At 36.7% G+C, this 16244-nt stretch overlaps 1 protein-coding gene across 34 annotated transcripts in view; it reads right to left on the bottom strand.

Moving 5' to 3' along the window:
• The window catches only part of CADPS (calcium dependent secretion activator), a 448877-nt gene that overhangs the window by 187227 nt on the left and 245406 nt on the right, over positions 1–16244 (bottom strand). For 20 of the 34 annotated variants that reach the window (XM_039326616.1, XM_039326619.1, XM_039326630.1 and 17 more), the window contains exons 10-12: positions 10829–10937; positions 8976–9188; positions 3490–3501 (exon numbers count right to left, since the gene is read on the bottom strand). In XM_039326616.1, coding sequence (XP_039182550.1) covers positions 3490–3501; positions 8976–9188; positions 10829–10937 — 334 coding nt within the window. The remainder of the gene's footprint in view (positions 1–3489; positions 3502–8975; positions 9189–10828; positions 10938–16244) is intronic. The other 14 variants (XM_039326642.1, XM_039326635.1, XM_039326643.1 and 11 more) reach the window with 1 other exon arrangement.

Genomic DNA, 16244 nt, shown 5'->3' with positions numbered 1-16244 from the left:
AAAAGGTGACTTTGTATTTTATTCATCTGGAAAATGTGTGCTTGTCATATCTGCTTGACGTTAAAAGAATGAACTTATGGCTTGGACAGTAACAAACAATGACACTAGTCAACCTCATCAGGAGACATGAAATAAAAGGATGACAATGATTGATGGCAGTTACTCATTTAAAGAGATCTCCAGAAGATACTTTATTGGCAGAAGGGAGTATGACAACTTTTTTCCCCAATGTTCTTAACTCTTTGTTGGCTCTGCACATTTGTGGATGAAGGGGTGAAAAAGTGAAGGCTAAACCAAACCTTTTGTAGACACAGTTGACTCTTGTTATCTTCCTTTACAGTATTTTAAGCGAATAGATATATAGAAAAGTAACCGCTGGATAATAAAATATTAGAGCAAAATATCTGAGAACGCTTTTGCCTATTGCAACGTTTGCCTACTGTTAATAAAAAGTCAAGTCTTGTAATCCCTAAAATATTAATACATTTATAATGTTATAATAAATATTTTGCTCTATTTGAAACAAATAGATTTCCTCGCAAATCTGTAAATCTTTACGGTAGCATGTGTGGTCCTTACATTTACTGGTGAATACCTTACAATGTTCAGATTTTGAGAGGAAGGAATCTAAGTTGTAGGTAAACATTGCATCTAAAATACCACATGTTACTTGGGGTTGGGATATTGAAATAAATGTAATCAAATTCCTATTTCTCTTGCTGTTTTAGAGTGCACTATAATCTTATCTATTTATTCTATGTATTATAGAATGGATTAGTATTCAGTTTTGAGGTTTTAATAAATCTGCCCATGTTTTCCAACCCCCTGCTCGGGCAGGAAACCCTACGCTATTTCGGACAAATGGCTGTCCAGTATCTTCTTAAAAACTTCCAGTGTTGCATTTACTGCTTCTGGAGGCAAGCTGTTCCACTGATTAATTGTTCTCACTGTCAGGAAGTTTCTCCTTAGTTCTAGGTTGCTTCTCTCCTTGATGAGTTTCCACCCGTTGCTTCTTGTCCTTATAGAATGGATTAGTATTCAGTTTTGAGGTTTTAATAAATCTGCCCATGTTTTTCTACTCCCTATGGCAGGGTTTCTCAGTCATCATGCCTGGACTTCAATTACCAGAATATCTCAGCCAACATGCTGGGTGGGGAATTCTGGAAGTTGAAGTCCAGACAACTTTAAAGTTGCTAAGATTGAAAAACACTGCCCTGTGGTATAAACAAGTATGCTGATTTACACTATATTTGTTTTGAAAGCTTTTTTTTTAAATAATGAATAGAGCTATCAGTTACTAAATTATAATCAAATTATATTCAAGTGGCTAATAGTTTTAATAGTTTCTAAATGAACAAAATAATCCATTCCAAAAAATGGATTTTTCAGAAAGAAAATGTATAGCAGTTGTCACATTTTAAAATGTTTGGGGATAGACAGTTTTCTTTTTTCTGTACTGCTATTTAAAAAAAGGCCCAAAGAATGATTTACAATATATTTCAAATCCATGGAAAATATATGCAAACTGAATTTATGTTTTAATACTGTATTATACTATAATGCTGTAGTATTTGCAAGTTGACAATACAAGAAAACATAGCAATGTTCTCATGAAAGAAAAAAATATAGACCTGAAGCAACTAAAAGCAGAAACATTGTTGAAAATAAAACAGTTAAGAGGATAGGAGTGCATTCTAATGCAACATACATATACTGCGATCAAACCAGAATTCATTCAGTCATTTAAAAAAAAAGGAAAAGGAAAGGAAAGGAAAAAAGGGAAAAAAAAGAAAGAAGGGGAAAAGAAAAAGAAAAAAAATGAAGGAGGAAAAAAAGAAAAAAACAATTTAAAAAAGAAATAATATATTCTATCAAAAATCTGCACTATTCCTCCCCTCCAACTTAAAAAAAAAATGATTTAAAGAAATTACATTTGCTAGAAGGGATGATGAAATTCTGCCTGGGGTCCAAAGTATGAGAAAGAAAGAAAGAAAGAAAGAAAGAAAGAAAGAAAGAAAGAAAGAAAGAAAGAAAGAAAGAAAGAAAGAAAGGAAAGAAAGAAAGAGGGAAAAGGAAAAAAGAAAAAGAAACGAAAGAAAAAAATAACTGGAGTATTTTTTTCAGGGTCAGGAGGAATGAATCCACCTACTCCATTTCATATTCGCATTCAGAATACTCCAGATACATATTTGCCAGCTCTTGTGACCAATAATACTATAGTTTCAATTCCCTCTTAAGTAAAGGTGCACTCACCATTTGTTTGAGGAACAGCTTTTTGAATATGAATAAAGAATTAGTACAACGTATTGTTTCTTTAAAGGTTAACCTAGAGGTAAAAAAAGTCCCAACTTTGCTTAATTAGAAAGCATTTTCAGCTCATCTTAAAAACAAAACAAAAAACAAAACAAAAAAAAACAATCAAAACCAATCCTCCAATATTACTGGGGGGGGGGGGAAACCCAACAAAGAATAAAATGACGGATTCCCTACTTTTTTTTTTTCTTGCTTGGCTATGGGTGATATATTTGAAATTGCATGCTATATACATTCCTTTCTGAATGAATTTTCCTGGAATGGGAGGGAGGGGAAGGTGAAAATGGGGTAAAGGAAGAAACCCTATTGTGTCTAAGCTATTTCACCATTAGGCAGCTGTGCGCATGTGTGCATACAGGTACACACACACACACACACACATGCACAAACACTCACCAACCACAATGGGATGTTCATCCAAAAGAACATCTCCCTAGTATACTTTTTTTTTTTAAAAAAAAATGTGTGGATAAATGGGTCCTGTTGATGAATAAGGAATCGTCCTCTCACCCAAAGGGAATTTTTGTCAGTCTGCTCCTTTCGTATTTTTCTCCCTTTAATGCACTGCACCTTCCCTTATCAGGTTTATGCTATCCTACCTTTCTACTCTCAGATGTGTCCAGTCTTAATATCATTCTGCTGTTGCATTACATCATGCTAATAATTGGAACAGGGATAAAGCAAAAAAAAAAAAAAAAAAAAAAGGAAGAACGGTAAATTGCTAAAGTGCAGAATGATCTGTTGTCAGGCATTAAAGCAGCCAAACTAGATGTCAGTTCCATGAAAACAACAGCAAGGTAGGAGTTACAGTCTCGTTGTGATGCTAATTCATGTTTACAACCTTTGGATGAAAAAAAAAACCAAAACCAAAACAACCCCCCCAAAAAAAAAATCCAAAAAAAAAAAATGTTAATGGTTGACTTTTACTAAGAGGATCAGTTGATGCCAATATGAAAGCCAGGGAGAGAAGGCAATTATGCAAACAACACATGCACCCTAATTTTCAGTATGGAAACTTATATTTCAAACCTAAATTCAGGAAAATAATATGAAAGTTTATGCTACAAAATCTAAACATGAGAAAGATTTAAGAGGAGGAGGAAAATAAAAGCACATTGCATATGTCAGATAATCGAGTGATTATCTGAGCTGTGCTAGCTATAGGGAAGCACTTACCCTTCAGTCCAGCTAGAAGTTAGCAGGGTAAGAAGGAACAAACCAGAATAACATAAAGACTAGCAACAAGGCTCAGGAAAGCAGACAGGAGTTCTAACCTAGCAGCTAGAATACTTGGGTTCAAGCAAAAAATGAAATACAAAACAAAAGGAAAAAAAAAGAAATATATATATATATATATATAAATTAAATACAAAGAAAAAAAAGAATATCAACAACAACAACATTTAATAGCTGAAACTGTTATGAAGCTTGAGAAACCTAGCCATAGAAATATAGAGATAAGTACATAAAAGGGTAAAAGAAACGATCAAACAACTTATCAAAAACAACAGCCCATTTTTGCACGAGAGGTGATCAAGATAATTAAACAGAACATATACAATAAAACAAATGGAATAGGGGAAAAAAAAGAGAAGCACAAATGATATGAGAAACCATCGCTGATCAATCTTTCATGTTTAAAATAACTTTTAAAAGTAATAAAAATGAAAGCTTGGCTGTGTATATGTATATATATATATATATGTCTGTATGCATTTTGACTAATGCCAGTAATAAAATGAGACAGACAAATATTCATATCTCCAAATAAATAATTATTTAATGAAAATAATGCCAAAAAGGGTCATATATTACTTCAGAAGTAAATAGCAAATACTTTGGAAAACTTTGTGTTCCTTTTAATGAAAAACATATTTAAAGGGTAACTTCTAAGCTCTTACCCCATGTGCTCTAGGGGAAATAACCACTGAATAGAGCAGAACCTTAAAATAACACCACAGGACTGCATTGTGAAATTTTGTTTTGGTTTAATATAAAAGCAAAACCCAAAGCAAAACAAAACCCAAAACAAATCCAAAAACAAAAATAGTTGCCTTTTTCCCCAAAGAAGGTTAAACCCCCCCAGATGAATAGCAAGTTGTATTTTTGTATATTTAAAAATACATATTTTTAAATGCATACTATATTTAAAAATGTATGCTCCCCTTTCTATAAATAACAGTAATAAAAAAAAGATGTTTCATTCAGGCTTGGAAATCAATATTGAAGGGGACATTAAGCACTGCATAAAGTTTATATCTGTTAAGGCAATTTAGAAAGGAACCAAATGAATTCAGTATTATTCCAAATTTTCCCAACTGTAAAAATGTGTTGTTCTCAACTTTCTGTTTTACAGTTTCAGCTTAACACGGTTTATTATTATGTTCCCCCTTCTGGCTGTTAACACAAAGCAGTTCTGCCATCTTTAGGCAATTTATGTAATCTATGGAAATATTAACCACAAGAAAAATATTAGACAAATGGAAACCGCTTTCAATATGTTCTTCCTTCAGAGTCTCCCATGTATCCAGAACTGAGCTAGAAAAATAAATTAAAAAGATGTGCACATTACAGTGCAACGCACATTAAGGTATTTTTCCACCACCATTCTTACCTTTCTGTGGGTGAGAAAGAAAAAAACTTGAAAATGCAATACTTGATTTATATGGGAAAGGAACTATGGTTTCTATTACCCTGGAACATCTGATAACAGCCATCATGTGTGCATAAGAAGGACTCACTGCTTGCATTGATACATATATTTTATTGTCCACTGATGTGTTTATAAAAGGAGCTTGGTATTCTGACACAAAAGCAATAGATGTAAATATACAGGCATCAATAAAGCGTGAAATTTCACAGCCTGAGCTCACAGATATTCCACTGAGTAGCCAAGCAGCAGAAATGCTTGAGTTTAGACTAAAAGGCCTCTGCACAGATTATGCATTTGCAAGACTGGATAAAATTTCTTCATATTTATCTCTTGGTGTCTTTTCTATTTACGGTATTACCTATAGCAACTTCTAGTGATGTGTTTGCAGCTATTCTGAGCTACTTATCAGATGTACTCATAATAACTCATTTATAAGTTCTTCATGATAAGGACCATCTACCCCATGGTCCTCAACCTTTTAGGCATCAGGGAACAGTTCTGTGGAGAGAGGTTTTTCCATGGACCGGAGGGGGTGTGGTTTTGTGTGCTGCCTGCATCCCACGGATGGGCCTTCACTTGTTTGTGCAGTCTGGTTTCCGGCATGTCACAGACTAGTGCCAGTCCACAGACTCAGGGTTGGGGACCCCTGAGTTACCCTTTTCTTCCTTCATCACTTTTGCCTTCTATTACTTCACAAGACAGCAGAAAATAAAAGGAAATAACAGTTTATAAACCAGTTGCATCAATTTATGCCTCTTCTGCTAGAACTGGTGCTTGTGACCAACCTTGGCAATGTTAAGACTTCAACTTAACATGAATTCAGGGAGTTGAAGTCCATGTGTCTGAATATTGCCAAGATTGGGAAACCTTGCATTAAGGACTTGCATGTAGATTCTAGAAGGAATTTCTAGAAGGATTCTAGAAGGATTCTAGTTCGTTATTAAAGCATATGAGAAACATGAGGAAATCGAAAAGAAAACTTTCGCTTGCAGGCTTTCTCTAGTTCCCATTTTTTTTTATTCAGAAAGTAAGGGATTAAAGACCCAGCCTAGAATAAGAGGAACAAAGCTGTATCTTTATACAAAACTGTATACAGCCATTTCTTAATGGTTCAGTTTTGTGAACCATTATGAACAGAACATTATAGCTACTCCAACAGAACCCAAATAACTCACTTTTATTCTGTGCAACTCAACAGGTCAGTATCTAACACATAATATGCCTACAAAGAGGTAAATACATAATTGTGCACAAATCCCCTGACTTGCTTCTCTGTCTTTTTCTTTTATCCCTGCTCAGGCTAGGTTGCTCAATGTGGAATTAGAAATGTGGATTTAAAACAATATAAAACTGAAAGTTTTTTAATCATATGCTTGGTTTAGCCTGAAGCAATGAAAAGAAGAACAAAACTGGTGTAATAGCTAATCGTGATTTTCTTTTACCTAATTTGGAATTTTCTTAAGAATTCTGAAATTTCTTCTGAAAACTATCTACTTTTTAACTTAATTTTCCTTAACTTATTTTACTTTCTCCTCTGAGTAAATGATAGTCTCCCTGAGAAAGTGGCAAGGATCTTACTGGTGGGAAAAATATATAAAAAACAAGGATATGAGACATATGTTTATGAATAATTATTAAAAACACTAATACTAACAAAAGCAATTCTGCAAGATGAAAGTCTTATTGATCAATCTTCTTGACTTCATCAGCTTGGGATTGAAATGAGACAGAACATTCTTTAAAGAACAGCAAGAAAAAAAGACAAGTTAAACTTCCCAGAAGATGCATTTTTGGCAGTCTGGAAAGGTAAAAACGAAGCAAATGGAATGGCTGGAATGGAAAATGCATTACTTCAGGAAAGAATGTTGGGACATGGAAAAGAAAAAAAAAATTAAATGAAACTCTTAGTCCAGTCATAGAGCTAGGAGAGGCCACCCAACTACTGCATAATATCCTTGGGCAAGCAACCTAGAAAAATACATTGTTATTACTTACCTGACCTAAATTACAAATGCGCTGTACAATTTGGACCATGAAATGGGCTTTTCCTCACACTTTCTTCATGTCATTGGGTCTAATAAATGTTATTCTAAGGCCCAAATGCTGCAGCCATCAAATGGGTCAGTCAAACTGCCAATTAATTCCTTGTGTAATGTATATATGCAACCAAAAAGGAAAATGTGAAATTAATATCCTTCAACCAATCTGTATCATGCCATGTTTTAACTCATACTGAAACGAAGACCAAGCTTTGCTGGATAATAATAAAGGTTAAGTATGAGTCGAAGTTATGCACAAATGTGAAAAAAAAGAGGAAGTTAATTTCATCGTTTTCAAAGATTATAAATTTCTGCAGATGTGGTATGTTAATAAACAAATATTTCCATTACAACCAGAATATACCAAACTAGACCCAAAAAATATTCCAGAAAACTATGAATAGTTTGAGATTTTTCAGATTAATCAGCCTTATCAAATGAATAAAAAAAAACAATGAATACATGAATAAATAGAAATAAAATAAAATTAAGGGCTGATGTATTTAACCTCATCAACCCGGTGAAATCTTTCATAGAAATTAATGTAACTAGATTATTTTTACCCAAATGTCTCAGCAGTTCAACAATTTATGTCCAAAAGGATATAGGTAAGAATATCAGTATAAGTACCTTATACCTTTTGTGCCCATTAAGATAATGTAGGGACTCTGACCTAACATGAATTCAAACATTAAATTGTGTCTGTGAGGATGATGTTCCAATTCAAAAGTATAACTTATGTGAACCAATTTCTTCCAATTTCCCTCCCTGTTAACCTTCCAAATCCAGGATTGGAGATTTCCCAAGATCTCTGCAAAAATATTTTCCAGACGCAAGTGCAAAAAATACTTTTATCTATCAAAATACAAAATTGCTACTGGCTATAAGTCCACGAACTAGTTAACCCATTAACTAAATTGTAAATCTAGCTATATTACATTGGGATTACGTTAATTTATGGCTATAATGCCTTGATATAGTGTTTGCTGGGATAGGATCACATAATCATATATACGTCCCATACTACCCTTATGTACACATGCAACGGGTGAATATTAGTCTATCTGTCCTTTGCCAGTAATCCCTGGGCTATTGAGATTGCTACAGACTGTAAGTTAGAGGTTGTATGTCAACATCATTAAGCCCTTATACTTTGGATGCTGCTGTTCTGGGGGCTGGTAGAAAGAGACCCAATTGCATTTCAAAAAGCAATTGAACTTTGTTTTTCCATGAAGATGTTTTGCTTCTCATCCAAGTTCCAACTGAAGAAGCTTCTTGGATGGAAAGCGAAACGTCTTGAATGATTGAGAATTGATAGACATACTTCTTGAGTAGGTTCCATGTAAAGCAATAGAACCTGCCTAGAGCAGAAAACCAGAAAGTAGCCATGGTAGGACAACTTTAGTAAAGTAGAAATGGACAACCAAGTGGAGAAGAGGTAGATGATGCCCCATATTGAACATAGTGAAGGGGTCAGCCTATTCCATTTCTAAAACAAGGCACTTCGTAGATTTATAACTTCCCTCCTTTCATTGCACTTTGGAGCAAGCCAAATTAGAGCAATAGTCTTTAATGGCTAATTATTACACTGTTCCTTATGCTGAATTGTTAGTAATCAATTTTATAAAGGGCCTTTTATACATGATTGTCCCCCAAAGAGGCTTTTTTGTTCCAAAAATACTGAAAAGGAGAGTGCGATAATGAAAAAAAAAAATGGGCAGAACAAGTTAGGAGCTTGCAAATCCTAGAGTCTATACATCAAGTATTGCATTTTAGGTTTTCCTTTGCATTTTTATGGAAGAACATTTTTCCCTTGATCCTTTGCATATATAATGAAGAATTTTCAAAATGTAAAAATAATGAAATACATAATCTGAGCCCTTCTCTCTCCTCCCCCCCCCTGCAATATCTATGAACAAGCAACTTTTAAGTCCAAACTGTTTGGTTTGGTAAGAATATGTTTTACTTACAAAATTGAGAAATGGGGGCATCTAGCTGGGGCACATTTCCTCCTTTAGCGTTAAGCTTCTGAACTTGAGTAGGTGGCACAGGTTTGTGGGACTGGCCTGTAGCTCGGTACATGGCTTGGACCCAGAGGATACGGTCTTGCTCATCGTCACTTGCAAAAATCACAGTGTCTCCTTCTTTCACTGCATTGAAAAATGTTCGGCCGCCCTCTAAACCTGAAAGATAATCAAAAAGCAATTGTTTAGAAACAGCTGCATTTGACATTCCGGGTCATGGATGCCCAAAACAAAAGATGCAGTTATGGTTGCTTAAGGAGACCTTCTCAATTCATCTTATTTTTTTTTATTTTCTGCAAAGTCTCTCTAGGATTGGGGAATCTCATTAGAATGAAGGATGAGAAGGGGTAAGGCATTGCAAATTGAAGGAGTAAGATTTGCTTCTGGAATGAGGACTTTTGCAAAGGATTCTTTGAATTCAAGGCAAAAAACACAAATGCGTGTACTGTGGGGGGAAGAATTTGCTGAGCTACTGAATTCCATGATTTTTAAATATTGTCAGGAGAATGACTTTCTTTTGCTTACCTGGAATTTTTCATTCTTTATATAAGGGCACTTTTGCAGTAGTTTTGTAAGAAACAGAGAAAGACTCCCCGTTATTTTTTTGCATAACTTCTATGATTTTTCATGAGAACATCTATGCTTTTGTAATGATCACCAACCCAAAATTTGTCTTTTGTGTTTTTCACTTTGAGCTAAAGTATTAATGAAGTATAAAAAGCTGTGTTGGTGCAGTGGTGGCACAGTGGTTAGAATGCAGTATTGCAGGCAAACTCTGCCCACTGCCACGAGTTCAATCCTGTCGGGCTCAAGGTTGACTCAGCCTTCTATCCTTCCGAGGTCAGTAAAATGAGGAATCAGATTGTTGGGAGGAAATATGCTGACTCTGTAATCCACTTAGAGAGGGCTGTAAAGCACTATAGAGTGGTATATAAGTGTGATTGCTATCAGATCATTCTATTTCAATATTATATATCCATTTAATCATGTTTAACTCAGATCCTTTAGCGTACATTGTATGTGAAGTTAGTTTTTTCTTTGCCTCATATAAAACTATATTTGTCACTTCAGTGTTCAAACTAAGATCATTTTAAAGTTATCCATTGCACTTTGGTGCTATCAATTAACTTATCCATGTCATTGCTCATCCTTAATTCCAGTTCATTTAGGAATGAAACAAGAGCACTAATCCTTGGAAAGACCAACTGTTTGAAACTCTATATCATTAAAGTAATCCCATTTACTTTACTTTCTACATTTTCTGTTTTTTAATTTGTTACTTCTTCATAAGAATCACAAAATAATTTATCTTATGAATCCTTGGTGAAAGATTTTTTAGTCAATGTTTTCTGAAACTAAGCAAATATATTGGATTCCTCTATCATTCCCTTTTTGCTGATATTGACAAAGGATGGCAAAAGGTTTGTGATGAAGGTCTTAGCTTTATTGAACCCTTACTGAAGCTGTTCAGCCCAAATTTATCTGGAATAATGTTTTTCACCAATATAATCAATAAACTGGTTTGTAACTTCCTGAATTCCCCAATGATTGGTAATTCACTCTCTACTGTCCATAACACTGGTGAAAAAATTTACTCTAGGGATATGTTCGTAAGTTCCTTCCTTTAAGACGGAGACCACCCAATTGTTGTGTTTTTAATCATGTTGATCATTCAATTCACAAAGAACATAATTAAGTAATTTGAATAAAAATATACAGAAATGTCAGTTAAGCCTATAATTGAGGAAGTTGACTCTCAGAAAACAAGCAAACAAACCTCAGCTTACCATCTTACTTACCGGGTTGTGGGTCTGTATAGTCTACCGTGTATCCATCAAGCTGCAACAGCTCTTGAGGTTCAGCTTTTTTCTCTCGGTAGCTGCACATGGCAAATGTATATTGGCTAACCTGAAGAAGATCATACAGCTTAAGGAACATCAAGTGATGAATGAAGAACACTTCCAACTGGGAACCTTTGCAAATAGTTCTATATTTACCTTCAGCTAAATCTTTCCATAGGTTATTATCTATTTTTAATAGATCTATTTTAATAGATAATAGATATCATCTATTTTAATAGATGATTCCTGTAATATAAAATCTCAAGATTCTCCTGAAAAGAAGGGAATTGTAGGATACTACAGTCAATATCCCACAGGTTTATTTAAACATTCTATAATCTTCTGATCAGCAAATGCAGAACAATCTCTTATGTCGTGTACAATCTTGTCTCCTTGAAATTGGGTTCGAAAATTGGACTACTCAGTATAATATAAAGATACAAAAACTGAGAACTTGCATCAGAAATGTTGTGAAGAACTCTTCACCTGCTATATTTTTGAAATACACTTTCAAAGGATGCACGGAATGTGACCTGTCATTATATTTCAAAATAAATTAAATCATGAAAGTGTCAGAGAGACATCATTGGCTGCAGCCAGTGGTGGAATTCAAATAATTTAATAACTGGTTCCCTGCATGGGGGAAGGCGGGGGGATGTGGGGGAGCACTACCACAAGGCAGGTGGAGAAGCGGGGAGCTGTCCCATGCACCCCACAACTGCTTACCATGCTGAAGGGCCCACACAGCCAGACCTACCATGCCCCGACACCTGTCACACCTCGCCTGTTCGGTAGTAACTTCTCCCACTTTCTCCTTCTTCCTGCTCCTTTGAATAGCCCTTTGCTCCCCTTGCTGCTTTTTTTAGTCCTGGAGTTTTGTCCAGAGACTGTGCAAAGATTCTTTAGAAACGAAGCCCCACAGTGATCGGGTAGGGTGGGAACCATTCCTTCACTTATGGACCAGCTCCGAAAAAGGCTGGAAGGAGCAGCCCAAGGACTTCAATCTGGCTTTGCAGCAAGCAAGGGGATTGGAGCAGTGGTGGGATTCAAATATATGAACAACCGGTTCTCTGTGTGGACGCCACTTCCAGAAGTCCATTCTGGGCCTGGGTAACAAAAAATTAGCTACCGGTTCTGCCGAAGTGGTGCGAACTGGGTGAATCCCCCTATTAGATGGGAGGCACCTGAATGCATGCTAGTCTGGCGTCTCAAAAAACTGGAATATTTTTTCCCCGTGCTGGATTTTTGCTGCCATACTGTTTAACTTTCTTTAACGTTTGCCTGTTCTGCATCAAGTAAACTTTAAAAAAAGTTAAACAGTATGGCAGCAAAAATCCAGCACGGGGAAAAAATATTCCAGTTTTTTGAGACGCCAGATGCATTCACGTGCCTCCAATCCCCTTGCTTGCTGTAAAAGCCAGATTGGACTCTTTGGGCCGCTCCTTCCAGCCTATTTCAGAGCCAGTCCAAAAACGAAGGGAATGGTTCCCACCTCACCTGATTGCTGCAGGGCTTCATTTCCAAAAACCCTCTGCCCAGGGTCTGGACAAACTGAGATCCAGGACTGTAAAAGCAGCAATGGGAGCACAGGGCTGTTCAAAGGAGAAGGAAGAAGGAGAAAGTAGGAGAAGCCCAAGGAAGACTTCCTTCATCACTCTGCAAGCAGAGGCGGAGGGGGGGGGAAGCATGTGATTTGGATGTGCTGCACAGTTGCAGCAAGCAGAGGTGGAGGGGAAGCCTTCCCTTCCCTGCCTCCACTTGCCACCATGCAGTACATCCAGATCGCCTCCCCCCCCCACACCTCCATTTGCAGGGTGATGGAGGAGGTCTCCCTTAGGCATGGAACAGGGTGTCAACTTCAGCCAGTGCTTTGGAGAACCTCCTTCATCACCCTGAGGAGCGTGAGAGCAGCAAGACCCGAATGGCTAAAGGGAGGAGCCAAGAGAGAAAACCACAACATCGGATTGAAAAAAACTTGGAAAAACTGGATACGGGAAGGCCAGGAGTGGAGACTCAGATTTATCATAACCGGTTAGCCAAACTCAACAAAAATTAGATATCGTTCTGCTGAACCAGTACAAACTGGCTGAATCCCACTACTGGCTGCAGCTATTTATTGTATCTACATTCTACCCCCCCCCCAAACTTGTTATTACATACTAAAACACCTGAATGGAATTCTAATTTTAAAAAATGGCAGAGATATAATATTTTTGTCTCAATTAAATATTAGTGACTTTCTCTGTCCCTTTACTACAGTATTGGTAAAACTACAGTAGTACTATCCGAAATTCTGTTTAATGGCTATCGAATAGAATTCATCATGTTATCCAAGCATCCTTATCAGAATTTATACCAACTAAAATACTAAAAGAAATTTGAGGAATCAAAGATCTGGATTGAAATGCAATGAATGATCCAACAAACTAAGGTATATTTGATAAAGAATAAACACTTTTCTCTCTTCTTTTGTACACCTTAATGCAAAATCTTAATGTTGTGCAGAACTGGTAAACAGTGATTTAAATACTGCATGAGAATTAGTACTATAGCATCTAACCCAAGTATTCAACTACATAGTTATGAAACTGCAACTAAGGATATAGGGTGGGTAAATCTTTAGGGCCAAGGAATTGCAGTTCACACTGCATGATCACAGGGAAACTATTTGTTACTTGTAATGTTATTGCAATGGGGGAGGGAGGGGAACTAGGTGAACCAATGAGCCAGTTTGGTCTAGTGCAGGGGTAGGCAACCTTGGGTCTTTTATAACTTGTGGACTTCAACTCCCAGAATTTCTGAGCCAGCATGGCTGGCTCAGGAATTATGGAGTTGAAGCCTACAAGTCATAAAAGAGCAAGGTTGCCTACCCCTGGTCTAGTGGTTAAGGCAGCAGGCTAGAAACCGGAGGCTGTGAGTTCTAGTTCTGTCTTGCACATGAAAGCCAAATGGGTGACTTTGGACCAATCACTGTCTCTCAGCCCAACCCACCTCACAGGTGGTTGGTTGTGGGGAAAATAGGATGAGGAAGGTGTGTTGGGTATGTTTGCAGCCTCGAGTTATTGGTAAACATACTAAAGGTGGGAAATAAATAAATAAAAAATAAAATAAAACTAATATTTTGACCTATTTTTTCCAGGGGAAAACACTTGCACTTCCATTTCTGCTCTTACATTACAAGTTCAGCTGAATAGCGCACTTCCAAAACAAAACAGAATTTTACCACAATAATTTTGACCCCAAAATGGAGGATGGTGAAAGTGGGATGCCAGTAAAAATGGGCATGCTTCCTTTGCCAAATGGTCTTGGGCTTCCATTCCCATCTTTATTTTTCCATTTTTTAAAAAATGGAACAGATGTAGTCAAAATTGAGTTTCCTTGCCACTGAGTTTCAACGGCTAGTCAGATAGACACATAAATAGGATGTTGTTGGTCACACACACTTTGTGGGTTGTCTGTGCCTGATCTTGGGTTCCAGAAAATTAAATCAGACTTTGTCCACACCAGGGGTCTTCAAACTCGGCCCTTTTATGACTTTTGGACCAACTCCCAGAATTTCTCAGCCAGGCACGCTGGCTGAGGAACTCTGGAAGTTGAAGTCTAGAAGTCATAAAAGGGACAAGTTTGAAGACCCCTGGTCTACACCAACATCTGAGATATGGCTCCAATTCTCTCATTCCTTATAAGATAATGAAATTCACCAGAGAAGTTCTAACTATCCCTTGTGATATCTAGCAGGAATTAGTTTTTTTTTCAAGTGATGGGTATCATTTCTCCTTTCGAGTCTCAATTGCCTCGATTGACACATAATCACTGTATAGTTTCTTGTGTAACTAATCCTATTGAGTTCTCCCCATTCAACATCAAGGACAAGTCAGGACTTTGTAGAATGTTAATGGAGACCGCACTAGCACGGAGTAAAAATGAATATGATGATTGATGATGATGATGATGATAATACCATTGACACAATTTTTTTTAAAAGTCTATAACAATTATTTTATAGTGAGCTGTCAACTCAAAGGCTCACAGCTTTTTTTTTTTTTTTTTAAATAGCTATTGTCCAAAGAGAGGAATGTGCATCCTTTGAAAACTCTCATCGTTCATTTCACATAATGTCAGACTGACACTCTGTCAGAAACAATGTGAGCTAAATTGCTGGTTACCAATCATATTAAAGCAATCCCAACCTCCCCCCCCCCCATAGTTCTGTATAGTTATTGTCACTGATCTTGTAAATGGTAGCTTTCACTCCTCCATCGATGTGCATGACATGCCACATTCAATGTCAAATACTTGATGGCAGTCTTCATTGGCTGAAGGGGCATTTGACATCGCCTTTAGGTGCCCATCAGGCTGCATTAAGACACAGCTTGTATTTAATACATTGTCTTTTTAAAAATCAGGATAATCTGGGAGGAGAAGGCAGTTGGAAAGCAAGGGATTCTCCTGTGCTCTGGGCTAGGAATAGGGAAATTTATCATCAAATGATTGAAAAATGCCTCTGTTGAGGTTGTGTCACATTCTGGATTCCTTACATTCTTATATTGGTTTAGACATTTTCTTGACCTCTTTAAAAAAAAACTTTATTTTTCCTTAAAATTCTTGCATTAATGGGTGATGCTAGTCATTTTGGGGAAACCAGGGAAGGAGAAGAAAAAGGCTAGGATATCTTCTCTTTGGACTTTAATGTCATCCCTGATTCTTAAAAATGCTTTGGATTTTTTTTTTGCTGTTAATTAATTAATGATACTTAACCTTCTTCAGGGTTCTGCTTGCATCTGCATTCCAGATCTAGTGTAGCTTCTAGTTCTGGGGCTGCAGATTAATCTCTTTTTGATTCCCTGACTGTAAAAAGCAAGAGGAGGCAGAATTATTGCCCTGATTCTCCAGCACAATCAACCAATCAAGCAAGAGACCGGAAAAAAAAAAAAGGAGATAGAAAGAGCATTGCCAAGAACTGTGACTGGCAGAGAGATTCCTTTTCAAGTCTTTGGGGGGGGGGGGATTCTTACTTTTTACTTTGGTGACAGAAGCATCTCCAGGGATGGGTCAAAAATTCAAGATGGTGATGTGATTGAAACTGCACCCTCACAATTTAGATGATTGTAAGCTGCAAAAAACAGACAACCCCCCCCCGTCCCGCTTCTCCCTTACTTAAATTTAATCAATGGATGCCATAACACAGTAGCTTCATAGAAAAGTCCCTTGAATGAATACCAAAAAGTTGTCCTTGCTCAAGGTCCATAAGTACTCATAGCACTGTTTTCCTATAAACTAAATCTAAGACTTAACTGGAATTCAGTTCTATAAAGGAATTGTAAATGTATTTAAATGAGAGCTTTCTGAGAGCTTTCAACTCAGCCAGAATAAT

This window comes from Crotalus tigris, unplaced genomic scaffold, assembly GCF_016545835.1.
Source record: "Crotalus tigris isolate CLP2741 ecotype Arizona unplaced genomic scaffold, ASM1654583v1 scf7180000024342.5246164, whole genome shotgun sequence".
Taxonomy (NCBI): Eukaryota; Metazoa; Chordata; class Lepidosauria; order Squamata; family Viperidae; genus Crotalus; species Crotalus tigris.
This window is presented reverse-complemented; position numbering and strand designations above follow the sequence as displayed.